Source organism: Telmatherina bonti (assembly GCF_933228915.1).
Source record: "Telmatherina bonti genome assembly, chromosome: 8".
Lineage (NCBI taxonomy): Eukaryota > Metazoa > Chordata > Actinopteri > Atheriniformes > Telmatherinidae > Telmatherina > Telmatherina bonti.
Genome location: NC_136626.1, coordinates 7,662,355 through 7,681,559, shown reverse-complemented (window position 1 = coordinate 7,681,559; position 19,205 = coordinate 7,662,355). Strand labels below are relative to the sequence as shown.

Genomic DNA, 19,205 nt, shown 5'->3' with positions numbered 1-19,205 from the left:
TTCCTTGCCATACCCGGTTGCTTTGCCATGAAACCCTCCCTGCCTTTCTGCTGCACTTACATCTTCAGATGTAAGTGCAGCAGAAGGCAGGCAGCCTTGAGTTCTGACAGGCGGAAGCTCAAATCCAGATACACCCTCAGACATATGGAGCTGGTTAGACATGGAGAGGCTGTGATATCGTCTGTAACCATATCATCCCTCTGAGGATCAGTCAGCACTCATACTACATTTGTACTCTTATAGATTCTTTATAACTTATAATATGCTCAGTGTTTGGATAAGTATTCAAGTCTTTTTTAAATACAAAAGAATATAAAAGCTCTGCGTCCAAAGCTCAAAAGTATATTTGTAAAATTAGTTTAAAAATATTCCCTGTGACTTTTCATGTAAAAAAGACCAGGAATCCAAATGAATGTATGTGTAAAAATAAGTGTAACTGGAGTGAGTTTTATTCCAGTTAGGTCAAACTGCTATAAAGCATCACTGGACTGGGAGAATCTGAGCTGATTAGATTATTTATAATGGTCCCATCCAGTTGCTGGATCTCAATAAGAGCCTTTAAACCCTCAATCATTATTTTAGAAGTGGTCCTCCTTTCATTATACTTAACTTGATCCAATCTGAAGTTATAAATCTTTAAACTTATTTAAACTGAGACCAGAAAGTTTCATCAGAACCACCTGAAAACAATACTGGACATACTGATTTGCCACACATGTAGCTCTATTTTCTAGTGCCAGGTTGGTTCCCCTTTTGCCTCCAGATCAGCTTTCATTCTTGGTATGATGCATCCAATAAGATGTAGGAAACATTCCTCAGAGATGTTGTTCCATATCAACATGAAACACCAAAGAGATGATGCAGACCTCCTGTTCCACCTCCTCACCATGAGAATATCCCGTTCCACCTCATCACCATGAGAATCTCCCGTTAAACCTCCTCACCATGAGAATCTCCCGTTCCACCTCATCACCATGAGAATCTCCCGTTCCACCTCATCGCCATGAGAATCTCCCGTTAAACCTCCTCACCATGAGAATATCCCGTTAAACCACATCATGATGGGAATCTCCCGTTAAACCACATCATGATGAGAATCTCCCGTTCCACCTCATTGTGATGAGAATCTCCCGTTCCACCACATCATGATGAGAATCTCCCGTTCCACCTCATCATGACGAGAATCTCCAGTTCCACCACATCATGATGAGAATCTCCCGTTCCACCTCATCATGATGAGAATCTCCCGTTCCACCTCATCATGATGAGAATCTCCCGTTCCACCTCATTGTGATGAGAATCTCCAGTTCCACCACATCATGATGAGAATCTCCCTTTCCACCTCATCATGATGAGAATCTCCCGTTCCACCACATCACCATGAGAATCTCCCGTTCCACCTCATTGTGATGAGAATCTCCAGTTCCACCACATCATGATGAGAATCTCCCTTTCCACCTCATCATGATGAGAATCTCCCGTTCCACCACATCACCATGAGAATCTCCCGTTCCACCTCATTGTGATGAGAATCTCCAGTTCCACCACATCATGATGAGAATCTCCAGTTCCACCACATCATGATGAGAATCTCCCTTTCCACCTCATCACCATGAGAATCTCCCGTTCCACCACATCACGATGAGAATCTCCCGTTCCACCACATCACGATGAGAATCTCCAGTTCCACCACATCATGATGAGAATCTCCCTTTCCACCACATCACCATGAGAATCTCCCGTTCCACCTCATTGTGATGAGAATCTCCAGTTCCACCACATCATGATGAGAATCTCCAGTTCCACCACATCATGATGAGAATCTCCCTTTCCACCTCATCACCATGAGAATCTCCCGTTCCACCTCATCATGATGAGAATCTCCCGTTCCACCACATCATGATGAGAATCTTCCGTTCCACCTCATCATGATGAGAATCTCCAGTTCCACCACATCATGATGAGAATCTCCCGTTCCACCTCATCATGATGAGAATCTCCCGTTCCACCTCATCGTGATGAGAATCTCCAGTTCCACCACATCATGATGAGAATCTCCCTTTCCACCACATCACGATGAGAATCTCCCGTTCCACCTCATCATGATGAGAATCTCCCGTTCCACCACATCACCATGAGAATCTCCCGTTCCACCTCATCATGATGAGAATCTCCCGTTCCACCACATCACCATGAGAATCTCCCGTTCCACCTCATCATGATGAGAATCTTCCGTTCCACCTCATCATGATGAGAATCTCCCGTTCCACCTCATCATGATGAGAATCTCCCGTTCCACCTCATCACCATGAGAATCTCCCGTTCCACCTCATCATGATGAGAATCTTCCGTTCCACCTCATCATGATGAGAATCTTCCGTTCCACCTCATCATGATGAGAATCTCCCGTTCCACCTCATCATGATGAGAATCTCCCGTTCCACCTCATGATGAGAATCTTCCGTTCCACCTCATCATGATGAGAATCTTCCGTTCCACCTCATCATGATGAGAATCTTCCGTTCCACCTCATCATGATGAGAATCTCCCATTCCACCACGTCCCTTTTGGATGTAGATCTGGTGACTGTGGAGCCGTTGGAGGACAGTGAACTCATCGTCATGGAGATGATGTGAGCTTTGTGACATGGTGCATCATCCTGCTGGAAGTTTCCATCAGAAGATGCTACACTGTGCTCAGAAAGGCTCTCTTTCAGTCCTTATATTTTTATCATTTGAATAAACACTAAATAATACAACTTTGTAAAGTTAAACGCTACATTTAATCAGTAAGTTTAAAATTTAAATATTTCACCATGTGATCCAAATGGTCTGAATAAGTGAGGAATTTCCACTCTAAACATTTTGCATCATATAAATATAATCTAATCCTTTATGGAAAGAAAAGTATTTCTATTATTTGTCATAAAGTCTCGCAGCTGATTGGCTGCAGCATACTGAGAGGCTGACGTGGGAGTGACCTTGTTATTTGAACCCCACTTGACCTGCTGACACGAGCGATCACCCGCTGAGTTCAGATGTTTCAGCTCAAAGCAGAGGAGAGTCTCCTCCCAGGCTTCTCCATCAGGGCTGCAGATCTCCTGCAGACCCGCGGAGGTCGCTCTGCTCCCCGCCTCCTCTGCTCCCTCTCACGGCTCTCCCTCTGCTCCCCTCATCCTCCCTCCAGTTCACTAAAGAAAAAAAAAAAAACTCTGATCAAGCTTTTCCGGTCTGCTAGCCCTAATTTCCTCTCAGATCTCCGCTGCTGGAGCAGAGGGGACGCGCAGGCTCAGACAGCCAGGAGGAGGGGGGGATCCTGGACCAGGAGGGACCGGAGCGGTGGAACCCCGCACGCGTCTGCACGGGCGCTCCAAACGGCCAGCACGTCCTGTTGGTGTGTCTGACCTGGGACGGGAGGAACACGGTGAGGGGGGGAGCGGAATGCTTCACACGGTTTCCGCCGCGGCTGCTCGGTGCTTTTCCGTCCGCGCGTCTCCGCGAAGCTGCCACGCGCCTCCCGGAGCGGCACGTCCTCCTCTCCGCCGGCCTGCTGTTCCCACCTTCCGACTGCTCCTTACATAACTGGGCGCTTTTGTCGCGCGCACTGACTTTATTCTCCCGAAGCCAGAAGGAGGATCTCACGTTTACCGCCCCAGCGGCAGCCGCGAGCGGCAGAGGCGGCAGAGGTCCAAGCAGGATTTAAAGCTGGACTGGAGCTGCCTTTTGCTGTCGTGGACTGGAGGAGCTGCAGGAATAGCATACTGGGTGGAAACCTGAGTCCAGCGGTGATGAAAACTCACCCCGAGTGGATTTTACTGGTGTGCTGCCAGAAGCATCTGGAAAGGATAACACTGGGATACACTCCCCCTCCAGAGGACCAGAGCATAATTCACATGTCAGACATCTTTTAGCATTTCAGCTCTGCAGCTGCTGAGGGATGTTTTTTAGCTTGTGTCTTCTGGTGTCATTGTTTTAACCCCCCTGGCTGGTCTGAGTGACCCAGTTTGGGCTTAAAGGCAGACCTCCTCCTGACAGCAGAGAGGTTTGGGCCTGTTGGATGACCGTGGTCCTCCATGCTCTGACTGACAGATAAGCATCCTGCTCAAGAAACCAGAACATTGCCAGATTTCCTCGTAGCTATGCAGTGAAGATGTGTGCAGCCAGGTTCAGTGGCTGCCTCAATGGCTGTGCCGAGGAGGCCGCCTGTGGTGCCACTGGTCCGGTCGTGGCCTCCAGGATGCTGGACTGGACTGAGGCCGGTCCCCGCATCCTACACAGCCTGGAGATGGGCACGGTGATGACCATCTTCTATCAGAAGAAGTCCCAGCGGCCCGAGAGGAGAACGTTCCAGATAAAGCAGGACACGAGGCAGATTGTGTGGAGCTGGAACCCCGACAAAATAGAAGGAGAAGGTGAGTCTTAAAGCACGGGAGGGGGGGGTTCCTGAGCCACAGATTGAAGTTCAGTCACAGCTGAGGAAGCTTCAGACTTCTTGGTTGTTTTTGCTGTGGTGTAACTGGATGTGTTGCAGGAAGACTCTGACAGCTGCAGACAAAACAATCACAAAATGACTCCAGCTGACCATAAACATTAAGGGAGGGATGCTAAACATGGACAAAGATTTGGAAACACATGGCAGAGATAACTGCATCTCGTAAGATCTACTAACAAACATAACCTAACTATGGAGACAGTTCTGCAAAGTGGCGCACAATGCATGTGAATGGATGGACTGTGGAGGAGAATGAGACCCAAAGCGGCTGAAGATCAGAGAAAAAGAAGCAAATAGACACAAAGAGAAAAACTGCGACGTGACAAATAGTTACAGAGACACTTTGTGACTGACGAGACAAATGGCACTAACTTAAAATAAGACAATCTTATTATAAAATGAGCAAGTGGGGGAAAAGTTGACTAAAAAACCTACAAGTGAGGACAAAATGGAGACCTGGTCTCACAGTTTGAGTGTAAAACACACGGTTGTGCATCAGTCAGCTGTTGTGTGCAGGTTACAGATTCACTGGAACATCAGTTGAGGCTGAAGTGTTGGAGAAGGTGCTGACACAGACGGAAACAGAACACCGGGTACGGTCTTTCTGCTGTGAAGAGGTCGGCCTCTGCTGGGTTTTTCATTCAGGTTCTGACCTGCTGAGCCCAAGGAGGCCACATAGAAAACCAAAAGAGAAAATGCTTGGTGTTCACAGCATTTATTTAAGATGTTAACTTCATTTGGAGGAACTGACCCTTTAAATGTGCACATGCACCCTTAGAAATTCAGGTTATGTCTGACTGACTGTTCTTTCCTGGAGAGTTTCAAGCTTCTCTCTGCTTTCAGCCATGAAGTCCTGACATGCGAGGAGGTGAATACAGATCTGGTTTTCAGGCTGAGGTATCGCAGGTTTAGGAGATCTCCAACACAAAACATAAAACTAGAGCTGTCTGCTTCTCTAATTTGGTTTATGTGAGCTTCTAGACACACTTCAGGCTGTCCTGTAAAAGTTGATATTTTTTGCTGTGGTCAGCTGGTCCGGCTTCAACCCAAACACAGCAGCTGAGGCGCTGTCACGGCCTCCTCAGCGGACAGGCGGATCACAACCCTCTAACCTCTGTTTCCTCCAGTTCGGCTTCGCAGTGACTCTCCAGACAGGACGGCGTGCTGCTGTCGTAAGGATCCTCCGCCGGCCTGAGTTTCCTGTCTGTGGCGTGAGGCGGCCTGCAGCAGTGGCGGCGCTTCACTCAGAGCAGCAGGCGACTGTCATGCTGTTTGCTCGGCCTGTCTGGAGCACGGAGGCTGTAGTCTGTGGCCTGAGGGAGGATTTGTTGCAGTGTATGCTGACTTTAAGCATTCACTACTGGCATGATGAAGTTTCCTTCTGGCTGCCATCTGTGTTTTGTAACTTTATGGAAGCAATAAGTTGGGGAAAAAAGGCTCCCATGAGACAGAAGCTGGTTAAATGATGCATGTTTGAACTTTTTTAACATTTCTTAAAGGAATATTCTGTTAAGTTTGTTTTTTAAGGGCAGTTGTGTGAAGTACTTGTGAGCAACAAGGGAGCATGTTCAACACTAGAAAAAGCTTCATGGTTTTAGTCAGACTCAAATCACTTTGACAGGTCTCTAAACATGTTAGTCGTAGCTGAAAGCTGTAAGAGCCTGACTGGCATCCGAATCAGTGCTACGAGTCTACAAGGCTGAAGTCAGATAGACATGTTTGGACATGCTTCAAACTTTAATGTTTTTGCATCTCTTTATGGGAACAGTTTTTTTCTTTCTTTTTTCTTTGTTTTTAAATTAATACAATTAAATCCAATTCAATTCAGTTATACTTTATTCATCTCTGAGGGGAAATTCAAAGACAGCTTGTCCAAGATTTGACAGATAGTGAACATTTATGACACAGATAAACAGGTCCGAACTGAAACTTAGACCCTGTTGCCAGTTTTACCAGCGTACATAGATTGCTGTAACTTTCAGTAGATTGCTGTAACTTGGAGTAGATTGCTGTAACTTGCAGTAGATTGCTGTAACTTGAAGTAGATTGTTGTAACTTGCAGTAGATTGCTGTAACTTGAAGTAGATTGTTGTAACTTGCAGTAGATTGCTGTAACTTGAAGTAGATTGCTGTAACTTGCAGTAGATTGCTGTAACTTGCAGTAGATTGCTGTAACTTGAAGTAGATTGTTGTAACTTGCAGTAGATTGCTGTAACTTGAAGTAGATTGCTGTAACTTTCAGTAGATTGTTGTAACTTGCAGCAGATTGTTGTAACTTTCAGTAGACTGCTGTAACTTTCAGTAGACTGCTGTAACTTTCAGTAGATTGTTGTAACCTGCAGTAGATTGCTGTAACTTGGAGTAGATTGCTGTAACTTGGAGTAGATTGCTGTAACTTGCAGTAGATTGCTGTACCTTGCAGTAGATTGCTGTAACTTGCAGTAGATTGCTGTAACTTGCAGTAGATTGCTGTAACTTTCAGTAGATTGCTGTAACCTGCAGTAGATTGCTGTAACCTGCAGTAGATTGCTGTACCTTGCAGTAGATTGCTGTAACTTGCAGTAGATTGCTGTACCTTGCAGTAGATTGCTGTAACTTTCAGTAGATTGTTGTAACCTGCAGTAGATTGTTGTAACCTGCAGTAGATTGCTGTAACTTGCAGTAGATTGCTGTAACTTGCAGTAGATTGCTGTAACTTGCAGTAGATTGTTGTAACTTGAAGTAGATTGCTGTAACTTGCGGTAGATTGCTGTAACTTGCGGCAGATTGCTGTAACTTGCAGTAGAAAGCTATAGATCTCTGCAGATTGTTACAACTCGCAGTATATTGCTATAATTTGCAGTAGATTGCTGTAACTTGCAGTAGATTGCTGTAACTTGCAGTAGATTGCTGTAACTTGAAGTAGATTGCTATAACTTGCGGTAGATTGCTGTAACTTGCGGCAGATTGCTGTAACTTGCAGTAGAAAGCTTTAGATCTCTGCAGATTGTTACAACTCGCAGTATATTGCTATAATTTGCAGTAGATTGCTGTAACTTGCAGTAGATAGGTATAACTTGCAGTAGATCACTTAAACATGCTGTAAAATCGCTATAAGTCGCAATTGAATATTGCTGTATGCAAGTAAATGTCGTCACGCACACTACATCACTTTCTTTTTTTGTGGACTCACAGTAGAGCGCTTTCACTCGCAGTTCAACACTGTCAGAGCATTCTCAGGTTAGACGATAAGTGCCAGAATGGTTACAAAAGAAATGTGTCCATTTGCGAATGAAGTTCACCAATAAAATTTCTATTGCATCACACACACTTTATCAGTACGATCTAAGAGCAGAACATAGGTAACGTGACTCCACCTGTAGTCCATGTTTTGACTCACATCTGATACAACATCATGGCATTTTCATGATTTACGGATGATATGCCATTTATTTTCCTGTTTCCATGTTGCACTGAAAGTGTGATTAATGACTACCAATCACAATGGATCCCAGTTTGGAATGACAATATCTGCACAATACAAAGTCTCGATTGTATCCAGATGTCTTACAACAACCTACATGACGCGTAGGCTACATATTCTTTTATTGCCATAAATGTCCACGTTTTGTGTGTTTTTACCCCAGCAGTGTGTTTGTTTTGGAAACATGCACTATTGCTTTTGTTAATGTACCTGTACAGTAAATATAGTACATACAGTACTATGAAGCAAGGTTTGGATCTACTTTTTTGTTTGCCGTGAGTTTCCTCTTTCGAGTGTTGCTAGGTTTCTATCGCTGCGTGTTATTTCTATATAAGAGGTGTGTATGAGTAAAGGTAGACAGACACCAAAGAAATTGAGTAAAAACTTCAGGGGTTTCAGGAATCCTCATAGGCCAGTGTCCTAAAGGTTTTCAAAGTGACCCTGCTGCAACACACTTGACTTAGACTCAGGTGTGTTGCAGCAGGGTCACTTTGAAAACCTGCAAGACAGCGGGGACCAGAATCCAAGATCCCAGGCTTGGATGTTTGCTTTCGGTGGTTTGTCTTAAGATGTTGACGTACATCATCAGGATTAGCATCGTGTCCGGCCTGGCGAAGGCTAGAATGATGTGACTCACCATCTGTTTCTGATCTCGGCCAACAAAAAAAAAAGTCATTAAGTGTTGAGGGTATGTACCATAAAACATCCCTGATATCCCTGATATTCCCAGAAATTAAGCTGCCCCTCTTTAGGGGTTTGTTTTTACTTTAAAGGTTGGTTTCCAGTTTGGACAAATACTACGACTTCCTGGCAATTCCAGCCATTAGGAGCGTAACCATCGACTCCATGCCGTTGAGTTTTTTTGTCGTCGACCCGTTAATGGAACTGAGACTGATCGCATTTCTTTTTGTGGCTTTGGAGAAGATTGTTTCTGATTCGTCTTCGTGGTGAATGAAATCCTGACTCGTGTCTGGTGGTGACTCCACCTGTGCATGAATTCTGAGGCTGCAGGAGACGTGTTTTTGGAGCCGCCTCATTTGTTTGGATTTTAAACTCTGTAAATGGTGCCGTCGCTGATCTTAATGATTCTGAGGAAAACCAAAGTGAAGCTCTTCTCTGCTCACTCGTCTTCACGTTCTCAAACGGGTGAAAACAAGGCTTTTGGACAAAAACACACACATGCTTTCATAACCTACAAGTGTCCCTTTGCAAACAGCCTCCCACCGGACGAAGCCTCCAGCAGATTCCAGGAACTCAGCAGGTCCCTCCTTCACTTTATCTCCCACAGCTCTATCTGTCAGCTCCCCTCTTCTCTTCCTCCTCCTTCCTCATATCTCCGTCTTCCTCCTCATGTCCTGCTCCCACACATCCACCTCACACCGTCTCATGACCTCCCATGTCACCCCGTTTTCTTTCACCTTCACGCAGAGGTTCGAGGTTGTTTCTTCATATTTATGTGACTGACCTCCTCACCCCCCCCCCCCCCCTTTGCTCTTCTGCTTTTCCTTCCTTTGTTTTTGTTGCTTGATACTTTTCTTCTTTCCTCCACCGTTGCCTGAAAATATGAAATCATCCCTGCGCACACACACACACACACACACACACACACACACACACACACACACACACACACACACACACACACACACACACGCCTCGAGTTCTGTTTTTCTTTAAGATGAGCGCTTTGGCAAACATTGGAGGTATGAAATCCTGAGGCACAGGAAGTGTTGGGTTATCAGGGAGTGTCTCACTTCCTGTCTCAGATTAAAGGTCTGAAAACAAAAGCTGAGAAATCATCTGAAGGAAGCAGAGACATCGACCACAAATGAGGCGCCAGCTGCCTGATACTCTGGGTGGTTTGATCCAACAAGCATGACGACGGTTAACCACAGCTTAGTTCATTAAATACCAAAAACTGACATGTGCAGCTTTATTTTTTTTAGTTGGCTGCAGTAGTAATATTACTGCCACATGATACCATCTTTATTTTTACCTAGTCAGCCGTCGGAGGTCTGCAGCTTTGTTACATCCGTTAATCCCTTTCATAACCTGCCGCTGTGGTGGCATCGTAGTCTGTCTCCAGTCCAGGACAGGTTCTCGGATCCAAAGTGAATCTTTTTAAGAACCCTGTAAAACTGGTCATTTTTAAAGATCATCAGCAGATGGAGGAGTGGCAACCTGTCCAGGATGTACCTGCGTCTCGCCTGATGATCGCTGGGATAGACTCCAGCTTCCCTGGAGAAAGCAGTACAGATAATGAAAAAATGAATCAGCAGGTGGAGATTACGTTCAAAGTCTACAAAATCTCATGGATGAAGATGTAAACAAAAATGGCAGCCATGAGTAAAGCTGGACTTGTAGACGCGAGGCGTCTGCTTGCGGTTTCGACGGAGAAATGTGCTCTTGCTCCGGAGCGTCGGATTCGCATTTCTGCGAGTTTTGTCGGCGTTTAATCACAAACAGAAAAAGCCGCCGATAGTTCACGAGCACCATGTTGACTATTTGCAGATGCTGTTTTCATTCCTTCTTTTGCAAATCAGCTCTTTTCCAGTACTAGTCTGAGGCCGTGTTTCTCAGTCCGGGTCCTTTCGGACCCCCCTTACCGGACGGTTTTATAGGCTTTAACACACCTGAGTGAAATAAAGACTCGTTAACAGGCTGCAAAGAACTTAAAGAGGAAGTTCAGTAATCTGACTGGGAGGTTTTGGAGGAGGAACATGTGTAAAACATCCAGGACAGGGGGTCCTGAAGACCTGGATTCAAGGATTCATCAAAAACTTTATATCCTAGGGTTTGGAGCTGGTCGTCCTGCCAGAATCTCCGGCATCTGTTTTCTCCTCCTCTTTCCCATCCTTCACTTTTCTTGGCCTTGCTGTAAACCATACATACCATCTGGCTGGAATGAGGTCATCAGTTGTACCAGGAACAGCTTGTTTCACTGGAAGGGCTCTGCAATTATCAGCGGCTGGTGTTTTCAGGTCAGCAGTGCACACTGCTGCATTCAGGAGCCGCCGTTCAGTCCAGCACTCATAGCTGACCCAGCAGGACAGAAGACTGGTTCAGAGCTTCATGATGAGGAAACAAATCTCTTCTAACATCACTGGAGTCACTGGAAAATTCCTTCACATCCACACTAAATGACAGGAAACGATAAAAGGTGTAATGGGGGTAAAAATAGCTCTTGGTTGCTTTTCCTTTAGTTTAGGAGGAAAACGGCTCCATTTTTGTGCCTTTAAACTGATTTAATGGAAACAGGTGGAACCACTGCGAGTATTTTGAGTCACTTTTTTTTAGCTTTTTGTTTTGTTTTGCAGAGTTTAGGCCCAAATGTTTATTTTAAAAAGTCAACACACTTCTTTATTTGTATCGGGCATGAAGCAATCACATGTAAATACAACAAAGAAAATAAGTCCAAACCTCCGGAGGCTGTCAGCCGTGGTCTAAATAAATCCTTACCACAGCTTTAACAAGAAACAAAACACAAATCGTCTTTAAGGCCTCTTCACAGTGTCTTGTTCAAATGTATTTTCATAAATCAGACACAAATAGTTCCACACAGACCCTGCACCCGAAGACGTTTCTTGTATTAATGGATCCTTTGCAGATATTTGCAGTTTGAGGCAAAATGGAGCCGTCGAGCACCGAGGATGGCGTTGTGATCCTCTTCTCAGTGGGAAAGTAAATACCGGGACTATTTGATCCTGATTCAGCGGCAAGGCAGGCTTTACTTTCTGAAGGATGAGCTGCAGGCAGTGACGATCGTTTCCAGGTGTATTTCAACGCGAGCCACTTGGTTGGTTTTCGGTTTGGACGGTGACATTTGTTTGTGTGGTGACGATAAACAGTCAGAACATATGACGTTAGCTGCTTCAGGCTAAACGTGAAAAACGTGATATGATTTAGTGTATTTGTAACACATGACGCATCATCCAGAAAGTTGGGATTAGCTGTGGAAGTTGTGGCTCTTAATGTGCTAAAAATGCTCCGTTTTAATCTTAAATCAGACAAGTGGATGAATTGCTAGCATATACTGGATTACCTAAACCTGGACAGGGGGGGGGTCGTGAGGTTTTGCTTTTACCAGAAACCAACAGCGAGCGATAACGTAATGCACGTGCTCAACTTAGTGCGGCCGTGGTGTTAAATATGAACCCCAACCAGTTGGCGAGTCTTCCACACAGTGGAAAACAAGGTTTGCTCTTATTATCCTAGTCCTAGTCGTGTCTAAACTTTTGCTGGAGTTTAATTTGAATTCTTTGTTTCTCTGCTGCTGCCAGCGCTGAAAACTCGGTGAAGCTCGGACACATATCCACACAAGGAATACAGAGGTTTCTCTTAATCTCATGCCAGATCTTCTCCCTGCCATCTGCACATGCAGGACGCTCAGATCAGAGCCAGATTCTCCTCACGGCCTCTTTGATTCGGGATAATTTACAGCCTGCTGAGGACGGGCCTCTTTGGCTCGATAAGCAGTTTCTTCCTCCTGTTGTGTGTCCGTAGTCGTCTGTCCGTTGGACGGATAATGGTGTCCAAGAGGAAAGTTTTGATTGCAAAAGGGGGGAAAGGCGGCTGGACTTCTTCTGGACTGCTGGTTTGATTTGGAAGAGGATCCTCTGTGGTGGAAAATAAAGTCCAGGGTTTAAAAAAAGACATTCAGCTCATGCATGTGTGTGCTATAGTGGTTCTGTGTCTGCTGTGCGAATCCACGGATCATCTGTGAGTGTATGTTTATGTGTGTTTGCACACCACATCTGCTATGTCAATAAGCCGGGGTTTTCTTTGTGGGTGTGTCGACTGCTGCAAGTGTCAAAGTGGAGTCCAGACTTGACATCACATTCTGCGGTCGCTCGCCGGACTCTGTTAACCCTGCAGAGGCGGCTTTCACCAACCGCTGACACACTGACACAAATGGCTCCTGTTGTGTTTGGAAGGTTACTAAATTCCTGATTTGAAAAGAGAAAAACTTGAATTAAAGTTAAAGACACAAAGCTGCTTTGTTGAACAGAAGTGGGTAACTAGCTGCCAACAAGACAAAGATTTTCTGGTTAACGTCGTTGATCTTTCACAGCAGGGGTGTCTGAAGTCAACCCTCGAGTGCCGCTGTCCTGAAGGTTGTTCATGTATCCATGCTCCAACATGCCTGGCTTCCATGAAATGGATCCAACAGCCAATGAAGTTCTGCACAATGACTGATTAGTTTGAGTCAGGTGTGTTGGAGTAGGGATACATGGAAAAATCTGCAGGATTATGGCTTTTAAGGACCGCAACCCCTGTTTTACAGGGTTTCTGCAGTCAGGGATGATCTGGAGATCTGATGGGATTTAAAACGTTATGTTTTCCATGGTGGATCCATGCGGACCGAGATCGTGTTCACTTTGGTCAAACCAGTCAAACCATTAGAATAATATCTCCCCATTCCCACCAGAGGTGGCGCTGCACTGGTATTTAGCAGAAGAGAGGACAAGACCGGCGTGAAGAAGAAAACTCTGTTTCCTCCACCTGCCAATTAAACATGGAGACCAAACTATGGCTGTTTTGGGTTTTTATTGTGTCTTATGCAAGTATACTGCAGAAATCCACTGCAACAATGGACGCAGTATGAACACCAGACGAGGCAGAGGACCCTTAACGCCATCGCTATGGATTTACCCACAATGCAACGCTACGCCACATGCAGGAAGTTACTTTTTTTGTAGTTCGCTTCCTGAGTTTGTAGGCAGACCGAGTCTACTTCTTTGATCCGAATCAGAATTTTCACATTTCCCCAAACGAAGCGACTTTCTGAGGAAACAGACTCTAATTCTGATCAGAAACGCTGATGTGAATGTGTCCTTAAATAGTTCATTCTGGATCAAAACAAAGTCTTCTAGGGACACATTTACAATGATAGTCTGGGGTAAACTTCACTTCCTGTTTTCTTTTTGTGTTTTTAGCCTTTTCCTTAACAGTATTTATAGAATAATATTCTGACATAAATATATCTTTTCCATTTAAACACATACAACAGAGACAAACTAAAGCCTGTTTCTGACAGTCTATATTTACCACTGAGTGGGAGTGTACTGGAAGACTCATTAAAGTCCAGTGAAGAGGTAAACATAACATCCTGACCCGTGTGTGTGCAGGAAAACCTTTCGACTGGTGTCCGCTGCAGTGGACACTTAAAACAACTTTAAGTTCTGTAACTGGAACAAAAAGCGTTTGAGTGAAGCATTAAAGCTCAGATTGAATAGAAACTGAAACAGAGGACTTTATAAAAGCTTTTCTTTGCAGCCATTAATGTTCCATTTTTCCTGCATTTAGCAGTTTGACTCGTTTTAAAGTGACTTTTTTTCCTTAAATCCTGCAGAGATTCTGTTTTCCTTTTACAGTAGCTGTGAAAACGCCAACGTCTGCAGACGACTCGAGCGTCCTGCAGCTGACTGCTCACACATTTGTGTGTTTGTATTGGGGCTCTTGCGCACACAGGAGCGTTTGTTCGGCTCACCAGCTGCAGATTTCTGGCTGTTTGGCAGGGAAATGAACAACATGCCACAGTGTGATTTATGGTTGTGCATATTTGTGTTCATGCAATATTATCCTTCCTTCCTTCCTCCTCCTCTTCCTCCTCCAGTCGACATACGGGAGATCCGAGAGCTGCGGTTGGGGAAGGGCTCCCGCGACTTCGAGCGCTACCCGGAGGAGGCTCGTAAACTGGACTCCGCCCACTGCTTCATCGTGCTCTATGGTCTGGAGTTCCGCCTCCGGACCCTCAGTGTGGCAGGTGTGTGTGTGTGCGTGTGTGTGTGTGTGTGTTACAGATACTATTTGTTGCCTCAGAACCAAATGTTAAAAGTTGCATAGAATTTTTTGTCTTTATTTACTCGTCATCCTCGCAGGATCATGTACATCATTGCAGGTGTTTCTTATTGTATGAATCGCACAAAAATCACACAAAAAGTCCAAAAACAACATGTGAGACTTCCTCAGCCTGGTCTCCAAGCTGGATGAACCCATCGAGGGGCCCCTGGAGTTCTGCATTAAGCTCCAGTTTTAGTTAGCCAGAAAGCTGCCTGTGGCCTAAAACTGAGACTCTTAAAAATACACATTATAACAATAATAATAATAATAATAATAGCAACAACAATAACTGGCAAAGCTTTTAATTATAATTTTTTTCTGTTAAAAGAAAGGTTAAAAGAAATCAGCCTATTTTCTGTTGTGTACCTTTGACTGTTGGATAGTTTCAGGTTGAGACGTGTGTCAAGGGGTTTAAATTCCTCGGGTTTATGTGGACTCCATAAAAAACAAAGGAAAAACCAGAACGTGGCGTTTCAGTGAAGTCACCGCAGGACGCCGGCTGTGCTGACCGTTGTCTGATCTGCATGTGATCAGACATGTTTTTACAGACAAACCTTCATGGTTCTCTTTCTCTGCGTGTTTGCAGCCTTCAGCGAGGAGGAAGTCAACATGTGGATCAGTGGACTCAACTGGCTGATGATGGACACCCAGAGAGCTCCGGCACCACAGCAGATCGACAGGTGTGTGTCAGTTACTGAACAGTTACTGACTCTAGATACTTCTTCTTCTTCTTCTGTGTTGGCACGGACACATCGTGGGACAACAACAACAGATTCATCTCTGCTTAAACTGTGAGGAAGCAGTTTTCAGGGGTATTAGAATAACTGCGATTCTTTGGGATGTGTTGGAGAAACTTTACTGTCTCCGCTGTGTTTTAACAGGATTATGTTCTTCACATGAGGCTTGAGATGTTCGGACGCCTCAAGCAGAAAGTTGAAGCGATAAAATCCAGATGAACTGTGTTGTTAGCAGTTTAGTTATTAATGAGCTTTATAAATCGGCCAGTTCATAAGGCTGGTATGTGGATGTGTGACTGCTGCGTCCACATCTGGCTGCAGAAGACGGAGAGCCGGAGGAGAGGGGAAATATCGGTTTTGGGATGAAAATATTTACTGCAGATAAATGTGTGGCGGCTGTTTTTGGCTTGTGTGGTGAAAACAGCGGCGTTTTGCAGGAGAAAGCTGCTCGTGTTGCGGACAGACTGGGAGAACGGTCAGAGGAAGTGAAATGGCTAATTTTGGCTGTTTATGAAGTTGTGTAAACCGTTTGGGGGACAAGCTCCATCAGCTGGATGAATAATTGGAGAAGAGAGTTTGTGGCGGAAGTTAAGGTTGTTGAGGAGGAAAAGGAGGCAGAAAGTTCCAAATCTGTCTCCTGAAATGGATTTAAGATCCATAAAGATGTGTCCAAATCAAACACTCGCTGATCCTTTCTGACCACTTTCTACTCACCGCCTTCTTCACCGGGTTCTCCTTCTAGTTCTGAGTCTGAGCCCCTTTTCCCCTAAAACTGCCTTAAATGTTGGTGTCATACATTCAACAAGGTGATGGAAACACCGTTTCATAGTGACCAAAGTGGGATATTTTCTCTTCTTCAGACCTTCTCTGGAAACTCTGGAGATGGTTGTGTGGGAATTCATCATTCAGTTGCTCAGCATGAACTTCAGCAAGTCTTCATCGTGTCTATATGAACTGAGTTTCTGCCATGTGATTGGCAAATCAGATTTTTGTGATTACAAGCAATTAAACAGGAGGATGTGATAAAAATGATGGAAATAAGTATATAACGGACGTCAATAAGAAAGTTGGAAAAAAAACTTGAAACATCTTAATATCGACGTAAAATGATGTAGGTTTGTATCACAGGTTTTAGTTTTTCCACAAGTTTCTGTTATAAATCTTCTATAAATCATGCAAAATGTTTCTGAACAGTATTAGTGGACATTAAAGCTTTTCAAGAGAAGTTTGTTGTTTCAGAAGGACCTTTAAGAGAAAACTTTGGTCGTTACTTAAACAAGACGAATGCAAAATGCAGGAGCTGGAACTTCTCAGCTCCGACTGCATAAAGTTCTGAAGCTGGAACATCAGGCGGTAACATGAACACATCCGGGATATCACCAACTCATTTCTAACTAACTCATTTCTTTGTCTTTTTCTTTCTTTCTGTCTTTTTCTTTATTTTTTTTCTTTTATTTCTTTCTTTCTCTGTCTTTTTTTCTTTCTATCTTTTCTTTCTTTCTCTCTGTCTTTCTTTCTTTCTGTCTTGAGTTCTTTTCTATCTATTTAATCAGGTATTAATTAGTCAGATTTCACTTCAGTCTTTTAGCTGAAAAAGCTCCAAGTGTCAAACTTGGAACAAAGATTTATTATGGATTGGTAAAAACACTGAGCACATTCTGAGCATGTTCTTGTTTTAATCCTGAAGTATATTCCTCCTCTTTCTCTCCTTCTGCAGGTGGCTGAGGAAACAGTTTGAAGTAATGGACAGGAACCACGAAGGCAGGTAGGTGACATGTTTAACTTCTTTTTACAACAATCTGATCTCTTCAGCTGACACTCAGGAAATAGTTGGCTCCGTAACATCGCTGAGAGCGACGTATCCAAACTCCTGGCTGCTGCATGTCTGCTGGACTCAGTTCCCACTAACTTCCTTCTGAAACATTTTCCTCCCATTGTACAAGCATTCAGACATGTAATAAAAGTTTCATTTGCCTCCGGCATGTTTCTAGCGGCTTCCAGGGAGGCTCAAGTGACACTAACCCACTCTGGTCAAGCTGAGAACTAGGTTTCTGAAAAGGTGGTTTTAAAGCAGTTCTCAGATTTCCTCCCACTGCATAACATTCCCAATCCAACCAGTAAGAGACTCCTCTCTGCAGAGATAGTCTGACAGATGCCCTGAAGTAAACTAGAGCTGCAGCGGAGTCTTGGGTTCTACTTCGTCTCTCTGAGCTGCTCTGCTGGTTTTGATGGAATAAACTGTGGCCTCCTACTGTCAGTCTACTCTCTGAGACATGGATCTCAGGCCAGGATCAGCCAGATTCTTGGTCAGAATCCCACATCATTCTTTCAGTTTGGCATTATATTAAGGAGAAATGTGATTGTTTCTCTAGAGGGGACGCCCCAGGGCTTGGTACTGAGACCCCTTCTCTTCCAAATTAACTTCCAACTTAATACACAAACACATGTAACGCCTACATTTACCTCCTTAAACACAGTTCTGCACATGTCATGTCTTCTTCTGCACATGTGATTCGCTTCAGGACCGTGCACAGTTCCTGCTGCAGTGCAATGGAGGTTGCATGTAAATGATAATAGAAACCACGCTGCTGATTTCATGCAACAAAGAATCAAAAAGACTTGGTGTGAACGTGGTCTGTGTTGGTCGTGTTACGTTGAATTAGATGTTTGTGCAGATAAATCAGCCGTATTGGCTGACATGATTTATTTCACATTTAACTTCGATCCCTGCGTTTTTCTCAGGAATGTTGTTATCCCTGTCTCTGCCACAAGCGTGGAACAAGCTCCAATCGGAGCCGACAGCACAGCCAGTAAAGGCTGCTTACTGGTCAATGTGTTGCAGCAGACTGGATGTGCAGGTGAAACCACATCCAGATGTTTTCAGTGTCTTCCACTCCACCCTGCATATGCACTCTACCACACCCCTGTGCGTGTATTCATAAGGTCCAGGCTTCTGTTTGGGTGGAAACCTCTCCAGGACAAACAGCCTGTCACAGCCTGATAAGGAGAAGGAAGTGATGCAATGAACTGGGAGAGGGCAACTTCCTGTCTCTTGTGAAAATAGTAACAGCAGCCAGACGGAGAGGTGGGAGGCAGCACAGCTTAAACCTGGCAGCGGCGGCGGTCAATGACCCCGAAAGATCTCGTCAGAGCTTCGAGCCGGATTCTTTTCCTCCACCTGCTTTTCTTGCTTCCTTCCTGTTCTGATGCTATTGGTTGCATGTGTTATGCTAATCACCAAGCGATTGTGCATGTGCTGTTTATCCATGTGGAAATGAAGAGGCAGCCGCTCAATGGGAGGAACTACAGCAACTCATCTGCAAACACACTCCATTCATCAAATCTGATTATTTATTCATTTTTGGTGAGATTCAGAGGACTTCTCATTGGTTTAAATGCTTAGATTTTGGGCAGGTGTTGGAAGCAGCTACACTTTTTAGCAGTCAAAATGAGCGATCTGGCTTTGACATGTGGTCCTGGATTAATGACACCTCACACGTTCTGAGATGCATGAATTCTCGGTGCTTTCGAAGGCCAGATTCAGGTGTCAAAGGTCTAATTGATGGGTTCATTGCTTTACTTGCAAGTGCAGCTTGTGGTGCACAACAGCTGGACTTTTACAAGCAGAAGCAGGACTACTAACCAATCAAATCATCTGACTTGCATTCTGA

At 44.5% G+C, this 19,205-nt stretch overlaps 1 protein-coding gene across 1 annotated transcript in view; it reads left to right on the top strand.

The window, feature by feature from the left end:
• Positions 1 to 3,275: 3,275 nt before the first annotated feature.
• Positions 3,276 to 19,205, top strand: part of LOC306759400 (1-phosphatidylinositol 4,5-bisphosphate phosphodiesterase gamma-1-like) — a 40,143-nt gene continuing 24,213 nt past the window's right edge. The window contains exons 1-4 of the mRNA XM_079245038.1: positions 3,276 to 4,411; positions 14,571 to 14,720; positions 15,384 to 15,477; positions 17,252 to 17,299. Coding sequence (XP_079101164.1) covers positions 4,150 to 4,411; positions 14,571 to 14,720; positions 15,384 to 15,477; positions 17,252 to 17,299 — 554 coding nt within the window. The 5' untranslated portion in view covers positions 3,276 to 4,149. The remainder of the gene's footprint in view (positions 4,412 to 14,570; positions 14,721 to 15,383; positions 15,478 to 17,251; positions 17,300 to 19,205) is intronic.